The sequence below is a fragment of the Apiotrichum porosum genome (genome assembly GCF_003942205.1).
Source record: "Apiotrichum porosum strain DSM 27194 chromosome Unknown scaffold_2, whole genome shotgun sequence".
Lineage (NCBI taxonomy): Eukaryota > Fungi > Basidiomycota > Tremellomycetes > Trichosporonales > Trichosporonaceae > Apiotrichum > Apiotrichum porosum.
Window position 1 is genome coordinate 757,496 of NW_021167109.1, and position 22,029 is coordinate 779,524.

General features: G+C 57.0%; 8 protein-coding genes and 5 non-coding genes across 13 annotated transcripts; 7 read left to right on the forward strand and 6 right to left on the reverse strand.

The window, feature by feature from the left end:
• Positions 1-125: 125 nt before the first annotated feature.
• Positions 126-722, reverse strand: EHS24_004282 (uncharacterized protein; the record flags this gene model as incomplete). The annotated part of the gene is made up of 1 exon (XM_028619883.1): positions 126-722. One exon carries the CDS (start codon positions 720-722, stop codon positions 126-128), a length of 597 nt encoding a protein of 198 aa, XP_028478855.1.
• Positions 723-1,200: 478 nt separating this feature from the next.
• Positions 1,201-1,301, reverse strand: EHS24_004283. The gene has a single exon. It is a non-coding gene; the product is annotated as a tRNA-Val (tRNA).
• Positions 1,302-1,604: 303 nt separating this feature from the next.
• Positions 1,605-1,689, reverse strand: EHS24_004284. The gene has a single exon. It is a non-coding gene; the product is annotated as a tRNA-Arg (tRNA).
• Positions 1,690-2,195: 506 nt separating this feature from the next.
• On the reverse strand, positions 2,196-2,300 carry EHS24_004285. Its single transcript has one exon. It is a non-coding gene; the product is annotated as a tRNA-Phe (tRNA).
• A 595-nt stretch (positions 2,301-2,895) lies between these two features.
• On the reverse strand, positions 2,896-6,161 carry EHS24_004286 (uncharacterized protein; the record flags this gene model as incomplete). The annotated part of the gene is made up of 3 exons (XM_028619884.1): positions 2,896-5,322; positions 5,362-6,020; positions 6,071-6,161. 3 exons carry the CDS (start codon positions 6,159-6,161, stop codon positions 2,896-2,898), a joined length of 3,177 nt encoding a protein of 1,058 aa, XP_028478856.1.
• Positions 6,162-7,833: 1,672 nt separating this feature from the next.
• Positions 7,834-9,396, forward strand: EHS24_004287 (uncharacterized protein; the record flags this gene model as incomplete). Its single annotated transcript, XM_028619885.1, has 1 exon — positions 7,834-9,396. One exon carries the CDS (start codon positions 7,834-7,836, stop codon positions 9,394-9,396), a length of 1,563 nt encoding a protein of 520 aa, XP_028478857.1.
• A 432-nt stretch (positions 9,397-9,828) lies between these two features.
• MDL1 (ATP-binding cassette permease mdl1) lies at positions 9,829-12,108 on the forward strand (the record flags this gene model as incomplete). The annotated part of the gene is made up of 3 exons (XM_028619886.1): positions 9,829-9,910; positions 10,021-10,421; positions 10,471-12,108. 3 exons carry the CDS (start codon positions 9,829-9,831, stop codon positions 12,106-12,108), a joined length of 2,121 nt encoding a protein of 706 aa, XP_028478858.1.
• A 376-nt stretch (positions 12,109-12,484) lies between these two features.
• EHS24_004289 (uncharacterized protein) lies at positions 12,485-13,486 on the reverse strand (the record flags this gene model as incomplete). The annotated part of the gene is made up of 1 exon (XM_028619887.1): positions 12,485-13,486. One exon carries the CDS (start codon positions 13,484-13,486, stop codon positions 12,485-12,487), a length of 1,002 nt encoding a protein of 333 aa, XP_028478859.1.
• A 295-nt stretch (positions 13,487-13,781) lies between these two features.
• Positions 13,782-13,867, forward strand: EHS24_004290. Its single transcript has one exon. It is a non-coding gene; the product is annotated as a tRNA-Ala (tRNA).
• Positions 13,868-14,123: 256 nt separating this feature from the next.
• Positions 14,124-14,506, forward strand: EHS24_004291 (uncharacterized protein; the record flags this gene model as incomplete). Its single annotated transcript, XM_028619888.1, has 2 exons — positions 14,124-14,344; positions 14,395-14,506. The coding sequence occupies 2 exons, from the start codon at positions 14,124-14,126 to the stop codon at positions 14,504-14,506; spliced, it is 333 nt and encodes a 110-aa protein (XP_028478860.1).
• A 904-nt stretch (positions 14,507-15,410) lies between these two features.
• On the forward strand, positions 15,411-15,517 carry EHS24_004292. Its single transcript has one exon. It is a non-coding gene; the product is annotated as a tRNA-Cys (tRNA).
• Positions 15,518-16,313: 796 nt separating this feature from the next.
• On the forward strand, positions 16,314-18,341 carry EHS24_004293 (uncharacterized protein; the record flags this gene model as incomplete). Its single annotated transcript, XM_028619889.1, has 2 exons — positions 16,314-17,659; positions 17,789-18,341. 2 exons carry the CDS (start codon positions 16,314-16,316, stop codon positions 18,339-18,341), a joined length of 1,899 nt encoding a protein of 632 aa, XP_028478861.1.
• Positions 18,342-21,351: 3,010 nt separating this feature from the next.
• On the forward strand, positions 21,352-21,945 carry EHS24_004294 (uncharacterized protein; the record flags this gene model as incomplete). The annotated part of the gene is made up of 1 exon (XM_028619890.1): positions 21,352-21,945. One exon carries the CDS (start codon positions 21,352-21,354, stop codon positions 21,943-21,945), a length of 594 nt encoding a protein of 197 aa, XP_028478862.1.
• Between the last annotated feature and the right edge of the window lie 84 nt (positions 21,946-22,029).

A 22,029-nucleotide genomic window follows, 5' to 3' on the forward strand; every position in this document is an offset into this window, starting at 1 on the left:
CAAGTCCAAGTCTTGGCCGTTAAACTGCTTCGCGCTAGGAAGCCACTAGCCTCCATCCTCGCTCTATCTGCATACTGGCTCTGCTGCGGATACCGTGGCCCGATAGGCGGGTTATGACCGCACAATCAAACACTGGCCATGGGAACCTTTGCCGAGCTTGCTGGGACGGGTTCGTTCCGCCGGCGCATATTAGCGCCCGCATCACCATACTTGTCTTCTTGCTCAGCAACGTGGTCCGGGTCGGGCCTAGCTCCAGCTCGTTTTGTGTATTCCCACTTGCCGCCAGCCGAGCCACCAACGCTGTTCTTCTGTTGCTGCTGGTATTCCTTCTTGCGCGCGTCCCACTTCTCAGGTCCATACGCGAGCAGGCCCCAGACATCCGCCACTTGTTCGTCGGACGGATTGGCCGTCATGTGCAGAAGCCGTGCAATGTCGACACACCCGGGCAGAGCGCACCGCTCATAGTCTCCCTCGGAGCCAAACGCCGCAACCCAGGAAGGGATCTTGTCATTGAGGTCAACGGCGTAAAAGTCGTAAACGTTCGTGTCCCAGTCGTAGCCATACTTGCGAGCCAGACGAGTCACGTAAATCGTTGCACAGGGTTTGCCCCACTGCTTGAAGCTCTCAATTTCATAGTAGGCGTTCCGTCGCGTGTAGCCTCGGTAGCTAAGGGTGAGGATGGCGGCGACAATGGCAATGGCGATGCTGGTGAGGGCACGCATCGTGCGGATATTGTTGTGAATGCGCTGGAGGGTATTGTTGTAGCGTATGCCTGGGGGTTGTTGGATGACAAAGGAAGAGTGCGATGCTGAAGTCGAGTTGGACGACCGACGTCAGCTTGCACTGGATTTTAGCCCCTGAAGCAGGAACGACTAACCACGGCTAAAGTCGCCGTCTCCCAAAGCAACTCAGACGCTGTTTGTGGCACCAGTTGTCGTCGGTGTTCTGTTCTGCACAATGGACATCGACAAGGACGGCGTGTGTTCACCCCGTTATGAAAGCCAAGGGTAACTATGACAAGAGGTGCAATAACGCGTCCATCATACCCTAGTTGTTTTCCTCTGAGGATACCGGCAATGAGTGTGGCTGAAGGCCATTGACGCTGACAACAATTCCAAAACTGTGACAGTAAACCTCTGGCGTCTTCACAACGCAAACACCGTTCATAGATGTGCAAGATGTTGTCCAAGTGGCCAAAAATGACGTTTGACGGGGTCGAACCGCCGACCTTGTGCGCAACGCCTGACTGCGGAACAGTCCTAGTGTTAAGCACACGCTCTAACCAACTGAGCTAAATCGCCTTGGATGTTATCTGGGCAGCGGCGTCAAGGTCAGCGCCGACCTCTTTGCTGGCAACGTTGAACCACCTTCAAGCACGTAACGCAACGGCTACGAGGGAGTACACCACAACCATGTCGACGCGGTGGTCCAGAAATCCCTAGAAGGAACGGGTCACGACGTCCGGAAAATACTAAAGAATGTGAGATCCGCAGCGTTCGTTTGCTTCCGGATCGACATCTACATCTTGCCGCCAAGTCGCAGAACTTCTTCTCGTCGATACAACCCATCTGCGCGTGCTCTGGGGCATGTGCAGGTCTTCAAAAAGGTCACGACGGGGATCGAACCCGCGATCTCCTGATAACAGATGCTGAATCGTAGTCAGACGCCGTACCATTTGGCCACGCGACCGGACGATGTTGTTCACATCGGCCCAGCAGCTCGACGGGACGGTCTCTCCTTCGAGCTCTCGCTTGGCAAGCAGCCCTGTTCTGAGAACAATAACCTCACGTAGAGGTGCTTCACAGCCGATATATTCTTCAGGATCGAAAGTTTAACTGAAATGAAGGAGGGAACGACAGTCAAAGGCGAGCGAAAGAGAATAAAAGAATATGGATCCCCCAGGTGCCACATTCAGTCTGAGGTGAACCAACGGACCACTTCGAGGTCTGAGTGTCGGCCACGAACCGTTCCTCATTGCCATCCATCTGAACTTGAACATGCACAGCTTGTCCTGATGTGTGGTGCACGAGACGCAGGTCCAACAGGCCGTGTTTTGTGGCAACCCCGAAAATTTCCAGAACCAAACAATGTCACCACAATGCCATTCCATCCACCTCCTCCGCAAGTCTTCTCCTCTTCCTCTCCTGTTCAAAACCAAAAAGGAACACTTCTAACACCTTCTGGTGATGTTCTAATGGAGCCAGGGTGGATCGAACACCCGACCTAGCGATGAGCTCACAAGTTGTGAGTCCTGATGACTGAACTTCAGTCGCTCGCTCTCCCAGCTGAGCTATGTCTCCAATGATGTCAGTGAAATCTTGGGATGGTGGCGACGCTTCGCCATGTTTGCGAACCGTTGATGAGGCGACCAGTGTCGTATGTAGGTGATTATGGAGCGAATCCCGGACTCCCGCACTTGCTCTTCTTTCCAGACTCTGCAAATGTCTGCCGGCGTCAGGTGGTTGAACTGTGACATCAGGGCTACCGTTATACCCTGCACACGTCCACATGCGTGGTCTTTTGTCGAGGCAGGTCGCAGGCTGGAGTAGGTTACGTTGAAGCACAGGTCGTGTCAACTGCACACAGTATCCATGTCCCTCGAGCCGAGTAAATGACTATTGCTATAGATGCAGTGCCTCCACCCGTAAAGATGCTGCCCCCTCCCGACATCCCTGTACTGGCCCCTGGTACTGTTGGCGTGTGTTCATTTCATTTCATAACAATCATGATGACGGGCGTACACTGTAGCAGCAAACAGGACAATGCTGTTGCGCTAGCTATAAGAGATAATAAGAATATGTAACACAACGGAGATATTCTTGGGATTTCTATTATAGTCCTTCACTCCCCTCCTCCTCCTCTCACCCCCACACCTCTCTCTCTCTCTCGACCCCCCTAGTCGTCCATCCCCTTCCTCCGCCTAATCTCGCCAAACATACCCTGCAGCTCGGCGACCATCTCTCCTCCGGCCCTCAGGCGCTCAGCTTCGAGCTGCCTCTGTGTCTCGCGTTCCCTCTCCGCCGGGCTGGCGCTGCTCGCAGCGGTGAGCTGAGCGAGACTCAGGCCGCGCGCGCGGGCCTCGCGAGTGAGGGCGATACGCTCCTCGCGCGACAGTGCAGCCTTGGGACGAGCAAAGGCCACGGCGGGCGGGAGGGTTGCCTCGTACACTTCGTCCATGCCGGGAGGAGGCAGGTTGTCGTCGACGGGGAGGAGCATCTCAGACTCGCCCGACTCGTCTCCCGGTCGCACAATCTCGGGTGCGCCAGGGCCAGGCGCGAGTCCCCAAGCGCGCAGGAAGTCGGGGACGGGAGAGGCGGGTCGTTCATCCACAAAGTCGGACAGCACCTCTTCTTCCTCCGCCTCAGATGACTGCCAGTCTCGACGGGCAGCCTCGCGTCCGCGCTCAACGTGCCGAAGCATGCCGCCGACATCGGACCGCACGTCGCTCCAAGCTGCGACGAGCTCGTTCGTTTCGCCCGTCTCGACGCGGGAGCGGAGATCCTCGCACCGCGCCCAGACACGGGCGAGGGTTCGCTGCAACTCGTCCACACTCGACAGGATGGCTTGCTCCGTGCTGTCGCGAGGCGCAAAGTTGTTGGAACCGGTTCGCGCCATGAGCGTAAGCGGGACACCACCCAGGCGGGGCGGAGTGACAGGCGGCTCCTTGGTGATGGTGGCAAGGGCCAAGACAGCGGCTGCCTCGCGCTCGGCATCCGCACGTAACACCTCGAGACGTTGCTTGCTGGCGGTGATCGCCTCCACCAATGACTGAAGAGTGGCGCACACGTCGTCCCAGTACTGCCCATCGCGAGCCTCGTCAAACCGCAGGCCCAGGAGGCAGCATGCAACACGACGACGTTTCAAGTGAACACCGAGGTAGGCCGCCTTGAGGCCTGACAGGGTGAGCGGGGACACGGACACGACACGCGAGGGTCGCGGTATGTGGCGGGGGAGGAAACCATGGCCCAGAGAGGCCGCATCCTGTCGGTACGAGTCGGCGGCAAAGATCAAGGATCCGCGCTTTGACGCAGGGGTACTCCCCGTTGGGCGGCCGAAAATAGGTGACGGGCTCTGGCCCATGATGGTGGACGACCGCATGCTATCGGGACTCATTTGCTGCTGCATGGGCTTCAAACCACGCTGCGACTGAGGCAACGAACGTGCGCGCTGCAGACCTTTGCCAGCGGCGGCGATGGCCTCCTGCATGTTCTCCTTGTCCTGTGGAGTGTTGGAAGTCTGGAGTGATCTGCGGTTGGCACTCGACATGTTGGCGGATGCGCGGGCAAGAGCGAGGTTGGCAGCAGTGTCTGCCGACGAGGTGGGTGAGGAGTGGATGTAGGGAATGTCTTGCAATGAACGCCGGTATGCCGAGGTTGACCTGTTCTGCATGACGGCGAAGGGAGCGTGAAAAGAGGATGGTGGAACATAAGAGCTGGGTGGGGTACCTTCGAGTTGCTGCAGCGCCTGTGCAAGTGGAGAGGCTCGCTTGGGGGCAAAAGCTCCCAGTCGTTGGCGAGGTCCGTGTGGAGGAGACATTGACGGAGCGAGAGTCTCTGGAATGGACGCCGGAACACTACTATCCGCCGAGCTGGCTGAGAGGACGCTCTCGTTGGCCACATCATCCTCAATGTCGCGTTCCTGTCGCTCCTGTTGTTGCTGCAGCGGAGACACTGGTCCGTCCCAGTCCTGGCTCCAGCTTGCTCGCCTATGCCGGATGGAGCGGACAGGCAGCGGAGTGAACTTGTCATTCGGGTCGAACGGAGATGCCTCATTGTGACGGATCGGGGACTTGGCTAGTGCGCGTTCCCTGGGCGTGAGGAGCCCGCCCGTCAGTAGGTCGGGCACCCAGCCTGTAGCCGATGACGACGAAGCACGAGGACGAACGTGGTGCGTTCTGGCAAGGGGGCTCTCGTTCTCGTCATCGGTGCTGCAATGCCGAATTCGGCGCTGCGGTTTGGTGACGGGAATGTCGTACATGTCCTCCAGAACAGTGAGTGCCGCACGGTCGGCCATTGGCACGAGCGTCGAGGTCGCTGCCGCCAAGCTGTCGGTCATGTCCTCCATCACGCGATGGAGAGCGATGCGAAGCTCGTGTGCTTGCTCGGTGTCATCGGGTTTCGGTGCCAACACTTGGAGCGATGTCGCGATGGAGTGGTCCAGACTGCGAGACTCTGTAAGGAACTCGTCCAGAGAGGTCATGACGCTGTCGGCGGGGGCCGATGTGGGGGTCGTCGGTGCCTCGTCAATGGGGACGTGGCCGGCGTCGATGGATGGTGGCTGGGGTGTTGACACGCGTGGCGGTGTGGCAGGCGGTGTCCGTGTCTACGGTTAGTCTCGTGCTTGGACGACAAAGCGACTCACCAGAACAGTTGGCCTCAAGTACCAGGCGCCACCAGCACCTGCTGTCCCGATAACAATAGCGACAACAGGACCAAGGACGTATGCGAGCGAGAGGACGAGGACGGCGACAGCACCGACAATGTCCCATCGCAGGGTCATGTTCTCGGAGCGTGCCTCCGACAGTGCGTGAGGTACATTGTCAGGGGTGGTCATTGACTGAAGCGGGCCGGCGACGGTGGGCTCGGGGCGCTCAATGTGGTGCCCGACGCCATCTCTCCGAGGTGACGACTTGCTCAAGTCGAGCTGGGACTTTTCCAAAAGTCCACTGGATGCGACGAGGTACTGGAACCGTCCGACGAATGCGTTGTCAGTACCCTTCCGCGGCATCGGCGCCAACAGGGAGCCCCGACCGCCACCACTGCCAGCCACTCGGCTGGGACCAGCGTCATGTGTCTCTGTGTCTAGAGGTGTACGTGGTGTGTCGCCGTTGCTTGCTCTGGTGGCCGCTGGCGGGGTGGCAGGTATAAGAGCAGTTGCTATCCGTGCAGGGGCGTGTCCTGGAGTCGGGGAGACGCTGCGCCCGGGACTGGGACGCTTTCGGCGGGCAATAGTGTTGTCATCATTGGGCCGAAATGGCGACCCAAGAAGGTCCGAGTCGAATGAGCGCTCGGCGTCTGCGGCTGCATGAGTGGGTGCACAGGTATGAGACACAGACATAGGGGCCACTCACCAGCAAGATATGCGCCTAGTGGGGAGTCGTCGCCCTCCCCGCCGGCGGAATAAGATGGCGGGGGCGATGTGGAGAGGTCAAAGTTGTTCATTGCCGTTGGCTGTTCATTGTTGCGCGCGAGGGACGACGAGATGGTGTTTGTAGGTCGTGAGCTGGAAGATGGGGATTGTCGACGGGGCGGATGGGAGATGCAGTGATGATGACAACAAGGACGATAACAAGACGAGGACGAAGAGTGTGGATTCGATGGAGAGAGAGAGAGGGAGTTGAATGTTGACACGACCAACTCTTCTCTCTGAACGGCCTAGCTCACTCCTAATACCCCTTCTCGCGCGCAGCATGGGTGTCCTGGACGCGCGCGGTGGAACGCGTGAGAAATGATTACGTAAGTATTAAACTGAAACATGGAGCTAAATCGGGCCGCTAATTCAAGAAAATGCTTCCGTTAATGACCCCCTATTTGCAAATACCACCCCTGGCTGTGGCAGGCGCGAACGAGCACGACGGGGACGACGACGAGGAAGGCAGCAGGGATGAAAGGAAAGGCAGGACAAAATCTAACCTTGTCCGATTCTGGCTCATCACACTTTCTCCACCCTATCGCGTTTTCTTGTATGTTTTGAGCGACAGGTACCGCAGCGGGCGGACTCGCTCCTTGAACTCGCGGTCCTCGATCACCACGCCAATCCTCTTTTGCTCTCGCATGCCTAACCGTCCTTCAGCGGTGCGAGATATCTACGATACCAGAGCATGTATGTCCCGTCGTCACTTCCCTTCCACGCTACACGCGATGGGGCGAGATAGCCGTCCTGACCTACTTTTACTTTTGTCTTTGTCGGACAGCCCGGGCAAGTCGGAAATTCAACGACTTTCCGCTTCCTGTCGGCAACGCGACTAACAAGGGAGATCGCGCCAATGCTCACCGATGATCTATCGACACCTGTGGACATGTGGACCCCTCATTGGCGCGTGGCGGCTACTTCACATGCGACATGCATGCGGGCAGCCTTGATCAACCACGGTGTCATGAGAACAAGGCGCCAGGGACCTTTCACACGCGAACGAACAGCATTCCACGATCTCTTTGTGCCACGCTTTTGTTGTTGAAGGCTAGAGCGGTAAGCGGTTACCTAAACGTCAACCATCAGATCACCTACGGCGGCTGGTAACAACGCCTTTACCTGATCAATAAAGGGAGAGGGTGTACGAGGATTGATGCGCCCGCGCACAGCACCCGCAGTTCGTGACCGCACGACACGTCGCCACAAGTCGACGTCTCAATCCTCTGTTCACTGTGGCACACCCGCCCTCAAGAACCCATCTTCTCGGCGCTCGTACGACCATTCTCGGTTAGCCTGGTGACATGCACGTTCTTGCGCTGAGCAGGCGATGCTTGTCTCTGCAGTGGAGGGGTGGAGTGGACAGAGATGCACACCGACGCCGCCTCACGACCGGACAAGTCTCTTACCGGTGAACATGTTCCAGTCGTGCACATTCAGTCACCTGAACAGCACAGAAGGTTATCTAAGCGAAGCACACTCGATGTGTATCTACACATCTCGCCCTTTCTCCGACGACCGAAGGCCGCGCGTTGCGTCTCCAAGCGCTGAGACAAATGCTCATTGCAGCAGCCGGAACATGTTCAACACCGTCCGCTCGGCGTCCGCATCGAACACCGGCCGCCGCGCCATCCGGCGTCATCCGCCCACCAAGTAACCGGACCGACCGGAGCGATGGGGGTCGCCACCCCCAAACCATCCACCATGCAGGCCATAAAGCAAGGCTTCGCAGGACCATCCATGGCCTTGTCTCTCAACCGCGCTCTCGGCATCGCACAATCCTCTATACCTCCCCAGTACACTTCGCAGATCAACATGGGCGACGTTACCACCTCTGAACCCTCTCTTCTCCACCTTGCCGGCGGTACGGTCCGGGGCACCATTGAAGAGCACGGCGTGCGTCGTTTCCTCAACATCCCTTACGCTGCCGCTCCTGTCGGTCCCAACCGCTTCGCCGAGCCTGCTCCGCCAGCCGCATGGGAGGGTGAGCGCGACGGTACCAAGTTTGGCCCCACGGCCCCTCAGCGTCCTTACGACAGTGAGCTGGGCAAGCTGCTCAACTCGGACGGTATTCCCGGCGAAGACATTCTCTCGGTCAACATCTGGACGCCAGCCAGCGCACACAAGCGTCCCGTCGCCTTCTGGATTCACGGTGGAGCCCTCGAGCGTGGTTCCTCGGCGCAGCCAGTGTACGACGGCGCTGCATTCGCCCGCGACGGTATTGTCTTCGTGTCCATCAACTACCGTCTTGGTGCTGAGGGATTCTCAATCCTGGAGGGCGCGCCTACCAACCTTGGTCTTCACGACTGTGTTGCCGCGCTCAAGTGGGTGACCCGCGAGATTTCCGCTGCTGGTGGCGACGCCAGTCGCATCACCGTCTTTGGCGAGTCTGCCGGCGGCGCCCTCGTCGGCGGCCTCCTCGCCCTTCCTGAAGCGCGCCCTATGATTGCGAACGCTATTATCCAGTCTGGCCCTCTCGAGGCTCAGCCCCAGCGCAAGGCGGCTCGTGTTACACGCGCTCTGGCCCGGATCCTCAAGACTCCGGCCACGCGCGAGGCGTGGTGCGGCCTCACACAGGAGGACCTCGTGGGCGCTCGCAGGACGCAGGCCATCGGTACCACCGCCATGAGCACCGTCCCAGGCTTTGTCCTCACCGTCGATGACCAGCTCCCCGTGTCTCCACACAAGAAGCTTTGCGACCCCGCCACCGACAAGGACATCCCCTTGCTGATCGGCTCCACCACCGACGAGTACCGCCTGTTCCTCACTCCCGAGCAACTTGCCAAGATCGGTTGGGCTGCCTACACCGCCGCACGCTGGTTCTTGTGGTGTCCCTACAGTGCCACGTTGGCTCTGTGGCGAAACTTCCCCGGTGCGAGCTATGGCGAGATCCTCGGCCAGATGCTCACCGAGCACGTCTTCCGCCTCCCCGCCGTCCGCGTCGCCGAGGCCAACCCCACCACCACTTGGATGTACGAGTTTGCCTGGAACTCGCCCGTCCGCGACCTTCGCGCCGCGCACGCTCTGGAGATTGGCTTTGCCTTCGACAACCTCAACACGCACGAGGCGCTCAACCTCGCTGGCAAGGACGCGCCGCAGCACCTCGCCGACGAGATGCACGCTGTGTGGATCCGTTTCATGAAGACTGGCAAGCCTGGCTGGGAGGCGTACGGCGCCGAGAAGAACGTGCGCGTGTTCAATAACGAGAGCTCGACTCAGCCGCTCCCCCGTGCCGACATTATTGCGGGCATGGGTTTCAAGCCTTGACGGTAAAGTCGAGCTGAGATGAGGTCTAGTTGAAAACGGATCCAAGTGCTACATTCACGAGAGTTCGAAATGTTCAGAAGATCAGAAGTGTTGTTTTTGAAAGTTCCACATGCTGTAGGAGACCCATTGTAGTATGAAATAGTATTCTGTCTGTGCACATGGAGCAGTCCACCCCGCAACAGTGCAACAGGTGCCCCACTGCAGTGCGCGCAGTGTTCTCTCTCTGCCACGACTCTAAATGTGCATATGTGCATCAACTGGAGCAGCACATGGATCGACGATCACGTGATTCTTTTCGGACGTCGGTGCCGAACGATGACCACTCGCCGGTTTCTTTCGGCAAGCGATGTCAGTTAGTCACAACATCCCCGTCGTCGTCTTTCTACCGGCTCCTCTCTTTCTCTGTCCATTGCCTTGGCCACCAACGGCGTCATGTGGGGCTCGAATGTCGGCCTCCGCCTTAGTCTCGCTCCCCCAGGGTGCAGGCCTGCATGGCGCGTAGCGGCCTCTGGAAGTGAGTTTAACAGACCAGGTCACTTTCGCTTGGCCTCAACTTTCGGCCCACCCCGAGACGAGCTACAAAAGCTGACCAGCCAGATCGTGCACGCAGGCTACACACTCCAGCTACATCTCGTGCCGCTCTCCGTCCCACTCTCTCCGCTTCCAGCTTGATACCCACCCGCCTGGGCCTGCGGTTCAACTCGTCCTCCACCACTCCCTCGACCTCGACCACGACCACGACGTCTGCCTCCGAGCCCGTCCCTATCCCCCCAGTCCCCAAGCTCAAGGATGAGAAGCCAAAGTCGTTCTTCGCTAGCATTGCTGCCCGGTTTAATCCTTCGGCCTCTGAAGGTGATGCCGAAGCAGGCAAAGGTGAATCGTCTGTTGCAAAGCTTGCCGAACTGGCGATCCCAGAGAAGAAGGCTCTCAGCATTGCCGTCGGCCTCCTCCTCGTCTCCTCATCGGTTTCCATGCTAGTCCCACTGAGTATTGGAAAGCTTATTGACTTTTTCTCGGCCAACGCGGTACGTCCACGGTTACTCATTGTCGCTACGTGTGCTAACCGGTGATCAGGCCACATTTATGGGCCTCTCATTTCCTGTCGCTGCTGCCGGCTTGGCTGCCGCGTTCCTTGTTGGAGGAGTAGCCAACGCCGGCCGTGTCTACCTGATGCGTACGGCTGGACAGCGCATCATCGCCCGTATCCGTGACCAGGCCTACCTCTCGACGCTGCGTCAAGAGCCCGAGTTTGCGGACAAGTCGGCAGGCGACATTGTGTCGCGCCTCAACGCCGACGCCAACATCCTCGGCGACTCGGTCACCAGCAACCTGTCGGACGGTCTTCGCGCCGTCATCTCGGCGTCTGTCGGTGTGGCTGCAATGTTCTGGATCTCGTCCCAGCTCACCATGTTCATGCTCTGCGTCGTGCCGCCCATTTCGATCGGCGCTGTGGTGTACGGTCGCTACTTGCGTCGCTTGTCAAACCAGACACAGGAGAGCCTGGGTGAAATGTCCAAGACCGCCGAGGAGAAGCTCAACGCTTTCAAGACTGTTACTGCATACAATGCGCAGGGTCTCGAGGGGAAGATGTTCGAGTCCAAGGTGAAGGACGTTTACGAGTTGGCCAAGAAGGAGGCTCGCGCCAGTGCCATCTTCTTTGGTTCCACCGGTCTTACGGGTAACCTTGCCATGCTCGGTCTCCTGAGTTACGGCGGACACCTCGTGTCCACCGGTGCCATCACAGTTGGTGACCTCACCTCGCTGCTCATCTATTCCGGCTACGTCGGTGGGTCCGTGTCGGGCCTCACCTCGTTCTTCAGTGGTATCATGAAGGGCGTGGGTGCAGGAGCACGTGTCTTCTACCTCTTGGATCGCAAGTCGACCATTCCCCTTGGTGTTGGCAAGCAGCTGTCGTCGACTCGAGAGGGTCCCATCCGCTTCGAGAACGTGCGCTTCACATACCCTTCCCGCAAGGAGGTCGAGGTGCTCAAGGGCATTGACCTTGAGATCAAGCCTGGCACCTCGGTCGCCCTTGTCGGCACCTCTGGCAGTGGCAAGTCGTCCATCCTCACCCTCCTCGACCGCTTCTATGACCCCACCCACGGCAAGATCACCTTCGACGGCAGCGACATTCGCTCGTTCACTCCCGAGTCGTGGCGTGACCGTATCGGTGTCGTCTTCCAGGATCCCATCCTCTTTGCCGGCACTGTCCACGACAACATTGCCTACGGAACGCCCAATGCCACCCGTGCAGATGTCGAGAACGCTGCCCGGGCCGCCAACTGCGAGTTTATCTGGGACCTGCCCCAGGGCTTTGACACTGTCATTGGCAAGTCGGCCCTCTCCGGTGGCCAGAGGCAACGCATCTCCATCGCCCGTGCGCTCGTGCGCAACCCGTCCATCTTGTTACTCGACGAGGCCACCAGCGCGCTGGACAGTGCAAGCGAGAACGCCGTCAACAAGGCCATTGACGACATTATCCACCAGCAGCACATCACGGTCATTCTTGCTGCCCACCGCCTCAGCTCCATCGCCAGGGCGGAGCGGGTGGTCGTGCTGGAGAATGGCGTCGTCTCGGAGCAAGGAACGTACGATACCTTGTCCAAGGCCGAGGGAAGCAGGTTCCGCACCCTGATGGCCGCGCAGCTCTTGCTTGAGCAGTCGTCGCCGTCGGTGACGGTGGTGGCGGAGAAGAAGGAGCAGCACGAATAGAGATTATAAAAACTTACCCTTACAATCGCATGCACATATACATCTTAAAGTTGGGCATCCGCAGTTGCAGCTGGCCCCTCTTCGTTGAGATGGTATGGTGGCTATGGGGTTGACAAGCCGGGCGGATGGGCCGTGTGTCGTCGGATACCTTGGCGGGTTACTAACGTGACAGTTCAGACAGTGGTCAGTGGCGGTTTCTCGGCCAGTAGCGTCGGTCATTTTGGGGCACTTTCTGCACAATGTGATTTCAAGGCCGTCGCATTTGGGGAACATGGAAGGGTACAGATTACACACTCTGCATGCATGGTCATTCTAATTGGGGATTTTTGCCACTGTCTGCAAAGACATCAGTATTGGACTGTCCAAGTCAAGACTACTAACCAAGAGTGTTGCACGCCAACTGATACTCATTCAAGTCGAGCTCCTTGTACTTCTCAATGGTTATGAAGCTGATGCTCCTCAACATTGCAGTACAGTATTCCGTAGCTTTCGGGATATCGGAGCCCTGAGGGCTCAGACTCTGCCAAAACGCCGTCTCTAGTGCATCTTGAATAACCCGCTGACGGACGACGAGGTCCGTGGCTTCTGGGTCAAACCCAAACCACTCACCGTCCATTACCTCCATTCCTGCAATGACCATCTGCAAGGTCGGAGCAGTTACTAAATGCTGGAGGAGACACTGGACAAAGTAAAAACGAGGTGGGTGAATCCCGACGTGGACAAAGGTATCACTCTCCGATGGCACACGATACTTTGTAAACAAGACCATGAGGCACTTGGCTGCGTCGCGGTGCCGCAGCGGATCCCACAGGAACTCAGTGTTGGCCACGGCGCGCGAGGGGTTGTACCGAACGTTTACCACCACAATGCCAGGAGACCAATAGTGCGGGAGCTTGACGTGCTGCACTGGTACGGCAGTGATGTCATGAACGACTGTTGATGTGACTGTCGGTTCCAGGCGGATATTCGTAGGGTCGGCATCGTTATTGACGAGGTTGAGCATCTTCAGGTTGCGCATGTGGCCAATGTCGAATGGCAGCTCTGTGAGCTTGACGGACCCAAAAACAGAGATGCACTCCGTGTAGAAGAGTCGCGAGTCGACGGGCTTGATGGGGATACGCGCTCGGTTCCACTGGAGAATGACTGGCCTGTCCAACCAAGACGCTGAGTGGACGAACAAGTGTTGGAACATGGACGCGTCGATCCTCTCTCTCCAAGCCTTCGAGAGCGCCCGGAAGGCAATGAATAAATCTGGATATCCGGCCAACAGAATCTCCTCGATTATGTGCAGGAACCCGTGGTGGTCTATGGTGACCCGGTGGTCCTTGGCTTTGGGGTCCTCTCTGAGAGCGACTCTCGTACCGTCGGGAGCAGCCATATTAGGCTAATGGGTTACTGCGTGAGTATGAGGACATGCAAGTCCGCGGGAATTACTAAAGAGTTTAGTGAGGGCAAGGGTTATGACTGAACGTGTGTGTTGCACAGTGGTTGAGCACTGATGATTCGTGATGGACTGATGGGCTCCATGCTCGTTTGGAGTTGACACTTGTACTGGGTGCACCACTGATGGGCGAGTCCAACACCATCACCTCCTCGCCGTTGAAACGCAGGACGGAAATCGTGCAACATGTCAGGGAACACAACAACGTCAACAACATCAACAAAACATCATCGGGCGTGTAGCTCAGTTGGTAGAGCGTGTCATTAGCATCTTCTACCCTACTTGACAAGGTCTTTGGTTCGATTCCTAACTCGTCCACTCTTTTTAGGGCCCTACATGTCTTCCTACGTTGTTGTTGCTTGGGCGGAGGGTCAGAACGAGTTCAGGAAGTGATGAACAAAATCGGCAGATGTTGATCGCCGCAATTCACCGAAATGATAAATCTCCGTTTGAAAAGTTGTTCTAATAAAACTCTAATCGGCTATCTTCGGCCCCGGTGTTTCCGAACACATCCGCGATAACTCTTTTCTCGGGGCCGGTCGTGCATCTCCATCTCATCGTTACCCATCTCACCATGACTGTTGTTCCAGTAGAGGCCGACGAGGACTACGTCAACGACTTTGTCCAAGACTACAGCGACGCCAAGCGCCTGGCACCGAGCCGGTCGCAAGAGCTCGCGGAGAAGGCGCTCAGCACCGAGCAGCCGGCCCCACCCGATGAGGACGTGAGTTACCCCGTGTGGGGAGTGGAGCACGGGGGTCCGGGGCTCGCACACGACCCTGCTCCTCAGAACCTGTGTGTCACCTAGTTGCCTTTGCTAATTATCAGGCATGCTGCGGCTCAAGTTGCTGTCCTTGTGTCAACGACCTCTGGCGCGAGGAGGTCGCCGTGTGGAAGGCCGTCCGTGACGGTACGCCGGCTGAGGAGCTCGCCACCAAGAAGTCATTCAAGCAGTGAGCGACCTTCAACACCATGTCACCCCCGACCCCCATGGACCCATCTACTCCTCAACCCTCCACGTCTGCTCCCTCTCCGGCTCCATGCTCCACCACCCATTGTCCAGCACGGTCGAGCTTAGACCTTTACACATCACCCATCGCTCGTGACTCGCGTCAACACCTTTTGAGACCCCCTAGACGCTAGACGTTTGTATGTATGGCTGTTGTACGGCTACCTTTGTTCGCACTTACTCGTTCTTCCTGGGAGTGGCCCTCACGCTACGCTGCCTGCCACTATTGAGACCCATGTGCCTGTCGTACGCAACGAATGGCTTGTGCACTACGCTGGGAAAGCAGTCACTGAATGTTCCCTACGTGCTGACCTGAGCTTGACACGGTTGAAGATTGAAGCTTTCCGTGAGTAGCACCCGATTCACAGTAGCCGTATAGGGCTCTACGCGGCGTCACTAGCCACTGTCCATCGACAACTCATAACTGAGGCCCGTTACGAGAACCTTCCAACAACCTTGACCGCACCAGACATCCGCATCGTTTGACGACTCACGCTGTCGGTAGCCACATGGACAAGTACCCTTGCAAAGACAATATCAGGCATTCGTTGTCGCCGACTCGAGTCCTTTCCAATACCCGGCACCCGTGGTGGTGCCACACTGTATGGTACATCTGAGATCAAAGACAGCCTCCCCCTCGTCCGAGAAGTGGATGCCGTCTCCAACATGTCGCCAGGCAGCTCACCAATGCCATCTCCTCCGCACTCCCCACACACAAATGGGACGTGCACCAGGACGGCTACAGGGTTGAGACCAGGGCGCGATGGCTTTCCAGTGATTTTGCTCACCAACCTCCCCCATCCACTTCCTGCGTCCCCGCCGCGCTCGCACCAGCAGCAAGGCTACCAAGCTGTGGGTTTAGCACAGTGGTAGTTGCGAGAGATTGCAATCCAACGGGCACACCACCTGTAGGTTCGGAAATCATCTCTAGGTCCCCGGTTCGACCCCGGGAACTCACTTGCCAACGTAGGAGCACCTCCAGTGTCCCAAGAGTTGTCGTTTTTGACCTTTGTTCATCACCTCGAGAGTCGACGAGGACGTGAAGGTCATGGAGAGCCGCCAGAAAGTGTTAACATTAGGATAGAGACTATTTGGACCGTTTCTATTGCCCTAGCTCGTTATTAGGTTCTGCTCTTTGTATTCGTGCTATGCAGACTTGTTCTCGTTACTCTATCCTCTATCGACCTTTCCAACCTACTACGCATCCGCTTGCAGCGTCTGGAGAGTGCTACGAGTCTCCTCTTTACAGATTAAGAGTCAAACAATCTGTCGACGCGAGTTCACCATACCTACGGTCGAGCTCGCTACCTGCCCATACAATCAGCTCGCGAGAGCCTATCTCGGGCCAAACCCATCCCCCGTCGTCAAATCAAGTTCGCACGCACGCCCTCTGGGATACCGAGCCTACGGATACAAGTTAGAGCCTCATAGGACCACGACTTCGTCGTCGGCACCGTCAAACGAGCGCTCGTCGACACTTCCCCGTACTCGTCGTGCACCTTCTATCGTCGACGTCCCGCTCCACAAGGCTTCCCACACGTTATTGCAAATACCTACGTAACCGCCAACCTTCCCGCTTCGTGCTAGTCTCAGTTCAAGGCTCTGCAACAAGCTTTGTCCCGGTAAACCTACAAAAACAGTCTAAAAACACAAAAATCAAGTCGTACTCGTCAAAGCGTCATTGCTGCGTGCCTCAGTATTACGTAAACCTTCAAAACACCATTTCACGACTGATTTCAGTTCAACTCAATAACAATGGAAACCACCAAAGTCTTCGTTTCTGCAAAGCGCAACGATTGGGCCGATCTGGCCACGAGCGTTAGCAAGCTCAAGGGAGCCAACGACTACGACCGTTGGGATATCGCCCTATCAGACTACTTGAAGGGCAAGGGAGCCTACGGTCACCTACTCGGCAAACGTCGCGAGCCCTACCGCCGCGTCGATATCGTCGACGGCGTCGATCAATACGTTACGCCAGACCTCGAGCTTGGTGAAGCACCTCCTCGTGGCCCGTACCTCGACGTCGACACTCTACGCGAGAAGCTAGGGCCTGCAATAAGCAAGAGATATGACGATTTAGTCGCCAAGGGCGTTGTGACGCCCACGCAAGCTATCGTCTCGACGGACGTTTCCCTCATCTCTCGTCTCTCAGCTCAACTCTCGTCACCCAAAACACCTTCCAAGGGCTCGTCCGTCCTTCCTCCCATGTCTACACTTCTCTCAAAGAGACCAGAAGCCGAGGACGACACGATAAAGCCTGCCGATAAGGATCTCTCACTCTCTCAGATAGAGACGCAGATAGAGAAACAGGTCCTTAACAACAGAGAGCTTGCTACGTGGTCCGACTGGGCTAACAACGAGCGTCTTGCGCGTGTCGCCATACTCAAGACCATCCCTGACGATCTAGCGATCGACGTACGCGAGAAGTTCTCTGCACAGGATATCTACGAGCATCTCAAGACGCGCTTCCGCAAGGAGAATGTTTCTAGAATCTCTCAGATCAAGGCAAAGGTCCACAGCACGCGTCTACAAGCTGGTGCAAACTCTGTAGTCTGCAACACATTCTTCAAGAGCTTCATAACGAACTACGCCGCCATGGCTAGGCTTCAAAAGCCCTACGCAGACGACGAAAAGGTGTCCACCATCATTGGCGCCCTACCTGTGACCTACAAGATCCTCATTGAGACGACCTGGCGCGCGCAGACCGACAAAACTTGGGACAACTTCACCTCCGTGTTCTACGACTTCATCAATGACCTCAAGAACACCGAGCGTATCCCTGCCGTCGAGAGCAACGCCTCTTTGACGATCACCAAGGGCGGCAAGGCTGGTCAGCCAAACGCAGCAAGGACCAAAAAGGGCAAAGACGGCAAAGTCGCTAAACACTGCGATAACCATCCTAACAGCACGTCGCACGACACGTCAGAGTGCGTCAAAGGCCCGCCGCAGAAGGGCGACAAGAAGAAGGACCAGAAACAGGTCGACAAGGCGCCCACGCCCGCACCTACGAGCAGCGCGTCGATCATCGAGATTGAAGACGCCTATTACGATGGCTCTAGCAGCAGCATGGCCGTCAAGCACGTCCCGTTATCATCCTCCGCGTGCGTTTGCGCGTATCATCCTCATAGCGCGCCGCACGCCGTTTCTGAGTGCGTCAGAGGGTTGCATACGAGCAGTTGCGACGCCGCCACTACTAAGCGCCGACCTGTCAATCGCGTCGCTAGCAACAGTAACATGACCGTCGAGTGTTTCTCATCCTCGTCTTCCTCCTCCTTCAAGTTCCTCGTCGACACCGGCTGCACAGAGCACATTGTCGGCGATCAGTCAATCCTCTTTGGCGTCAAGCCAGTTCCGGTTCCTTTGCGCGTACGCCTCGGTGGCTCGCGTTTCCACCTCATCCTCTCTACTGTCGGCTCTATGCGCATCGCGCAAGACGACAACACTACCGTTATTCACGACGTCTACTATTCTGCGGACACGACCGATTTGACGATTTCAACCAAGGCTCTACGCCGTCACGGTTGGACCGTCGACCTCCACAATTTCCGCATCTACAAGGGCAAGGTCATCTTCAAGACGGACGACAGCTACGAGGGCGGCCGGCCAGCGGTCGATTTGCAGGTTACCTCGTCGTCCTACGCTGCCATGACCACCAGACGCCCACCATCTACATCTGCGAGCGTTAAACCTTCAAACGCGCCCAGAACGCAGTCGATTCCCACGCTCGACGCTACGCAGACGAGCGCGCAAACGCCGCAAATGCCGGTCGTGGCGCCACGCTAAACTCGCTCTAACCGCTCGCAGACTGCCACTACGACTCAAACGACCTCTGCAGTACCCTCTGTCGCCCTGCAAGTTAGAGAACGTTCCCCCTCCATCCTTTATCGTCTTCACCATCGTCTGGGCCATGTTGGACGCCCTGTCCTCATTCGGCTCATCAAAAACGGCGAAATTGACGGCGTCAGTCTCGACGACGTCAAGGACGATAACTTCAAACTAAACGATTGCAACCATTGCCTAGCGCATAAAGCTACTACGCGCACGGGCAAAGGACCATCACCACGCGGCCGGGACGCACGCCATGAATTCGTCCACGCAGACATTAAAAGCTTCACGCAACCTAATTCAAAGGGTCAGCGTCATTGGCTCTCTATCGTGACAGATTTCACAGGGTGGCGGACCGGCATACCTCTAGTTGAGAAAAACGCAGCGACACCGCAGTTAATGCGTGAGATTGTCGCCCTGCAGAAGAACTGTGGCGTTTCGGTCGTCGTCATTAGGACCGATAATGGAACAGAGTTCGTCAACGCTACGCTACGCGACTTCACTAGTCGACTAGGTATACGTCACCAACAATCTCCACCCTACTCGCAAGCCTACAATGGTGTCGCCGAGCGTTTCAATCGCACGCTCTCTGAGATGGTCCGCACCATGCTAGCCGCCGCCGGCCTAACACACGACCTTTGGGACCATGCTATGCGCTACGCCGTGACGATTCTCAACATGACGTCGATACGTCCCGACGGCAAGTCCCCATACGAGGTTTACTACGGTCGCAAGCCAAACCTGGCAAAGCTGCTGCCTTTTGGTCAACACGTCTACGCACGCCGCCGTCAGAAGCAAACGCAAGTAGCCGCGCTCGAGCGTCCACGAGCCATTCCGGCTCGTATCCTCAACACCAACGCCGACACACCTGGCTGGGTGGTCCTCACTGACGAGGGTCAAATATACCACTTTGCCGACGTGTATGTGGCCAACAATGGCCAGCAAGGACGCCGCATCCCCGACTACGATGACGAGGACGTCCCACCAACCTTGCTTGACGAGGACGAAGATGCAATCGACAACGTCGAGACCCAGGTCCCACCAGAGACCTTGGACGCCATTTCAGACAACCTCAATGAGGATGAAGAAGACGAAGCAGACGCGCACGCATCAAGCGCTACTTCAGTTAACCACCACCCTCGTACCAAGGATGACCTCGACTTCGCTTACCTAGCGTCGTCAGCCGCGCAAGAGACCTTTACCGATCCCATATCCCTCGCAGAAGCTCTAAACAGTCCGGAACGCGCTTCCTGGATAGCAGCAATGCAAGCAGAGCTCGACAACCTCTCTAGCAAGGGCACGTGGACCGAGGTCAAAGTGCCGCAAGGCCGTCGACCTATCACTGCAAAGTGGGTGTTCAAACGCAAACGCGACACAAACGGTGTCGTCGTCAAGTACAAAGCACGACTCGTCGCTCGAGGCTTCGACCAGACACCAGGTGTCGACTTCGAGGAAACCTACGCGCCTGTCAGTCGTCTCGGCTCGCTACGCATACTTCTGGCTCATGCAGCCACCTTCAATCTTCAAATTTGGCAAATGGACGTCGAGGGCGCCTACCTCAACGGTCCACTGCAAGAAGAACTCTACCTCGCACCACCACCAGGTTTGACGCTTGACGACAAGGCCTGTGACGGCCTACGTCTCAACAAAGCGCTCTACGGCCTAAAGCAGTCAGGCCGCGCATGGTGGCTCGAGTTGTCGCGCGCGCTAGATGAGCTCGGTTTCACCCGGTGTCCTAGCGAGTGGGGAGTCCATGTTCGACGTCGCAAACACGGCTCTATCGCCTACGTTCTCGCATATGTCGACGACATCCTCATCTTTACGCACGGCAAGACCGAGGCTGATGACATTATTAACGCTCTACGCAAACACTGGGTTTTGACCGACCTAGGGGAGCCTACGCAAATGCTGTCGCTTGCAATCGCGCGCGATAGAGCAAATCGCACGGTTTCTATCAGTTCAAAGGCGTACATCGAGTCGTTAGTTGTCCGCTTCAAGCTCGACAAGGTCAAGACTGGTCGTTACGCGCCGCTGCCAACAGGGGAGGCGCACCAGTTAGTCCCAGCAGACGATAACACGCTCGTCGACGCTATCGACAAGTCGCTCTACGCTGTCATGGCCGGTTGCGTCGTCTGGCTATCAATCACGTGCAGGCCGGACCTATCCTATCCGGCAACCATCCTTACGCGCGTCCAGCACGCGCCCACACAAGAGGCGATGAACATGGCTCGACGAGTACTCAACTACGCTGCACAGACGCACAGCTTCGCACTGGTTCTCGGCAACAAGTCCCCCACAGACCTTATACACGCATACGCGGACGCCGACTACGCAGGCTGCGTCGTGACGAGGCGGTCCACCTCTGGATATGTCGTTTACCTCTATGACTCGCCGATCTCGTGGGCATCTAGACGCCAAGGCTCTGTAGCGACGTCTACCACTGCCGCTGAATACATCGCAACGTCAGAAACTGCTGCAGAGGTACAGTGGCTGCGTCAGTACCTCACAGAGCTGTACATGTTCAAGCAGAAAGAGCCAATCACCATCTTCGTCGACAATCTGTCAGCTATCGCAATCGCACGCAAACCTGTGAGCTTCCCTTTGAGCAAACACATCGACGTCAAGCACCACCATGTGCGTGAGCTTGTCGATAAAGGCGTAATCACGCTCAAGTACGTGGGAACCGCACAGCAAAAGGCAGACGGAATGACGAAAGCGCTCGGTGGTACACCGCACACGCTAGCGATGCGCGCACTGGGTCTCAAGGACGTCAAACACCTATAATAGACGTTCAACGACAGCGCAAGAGTGTTCCTCATCTTCTCAACAGCATACCTCGTGAACACTCGCATATCCACCTCGATCCAGCACATCCCGCGTCCACATCTTTGACTTCCTCAAATTTCGCCACTTTCACACTCAATTCGCCACATTCATCCACACTTCATTGCATATCACGCTTCAAACAATGGTCATGCCCCAGCAAGTCAACGCACCAACCCCCGTGACTCAGACGGATGCCAACGGCACGTCGAGCGACTCCTCAGACAGCAACAACGGCCAACAGGCTCAAACGCAAAGCTCTAGCGAGCAGGACGACATGTCCTCCAGCGGCGAGATTGACTTCCACGACTGGGATTCCATTTCAGCCGGCTTCTACGACGTCGACACGATTGGCTACAATGACCAAATGCACCATCGCAACGGTTTCGTCCACGACATCCATGGTGACGTGCGCAACGCAGACGGCTCAATCCACCGTACTTGGGCGTCGCTCTCGACGGACCTGCGCACGATTGACCACCTCATTGACGGTAATGTGCGCCTTTTCCACGAGTCCATTCCCTTCCGCACACATCAGCAACATCTTGAAGCCTACGAAAGGGCTCACCAACGCCGCATGGACGACCGTCTCGTCGACTACCTGCGCGGCGCGTATCGTTGGCCCTCAGAATTTGAGTACCCTCCTAACAGCGACCCCGACAACGTGGGCTTTGCCCCTATGCGCTACACGGGGGTGTGGGAGACCTTGCTGGCTTCTCCTGAGCCGAGCGCATCTTAGCTCTCGCTATCGAGCAAAGCTCTAGCGTATGGTGCGCTCGAGGGGAGTGTTAACATTAGGATAGAGACTATTTGGACCGTTTCT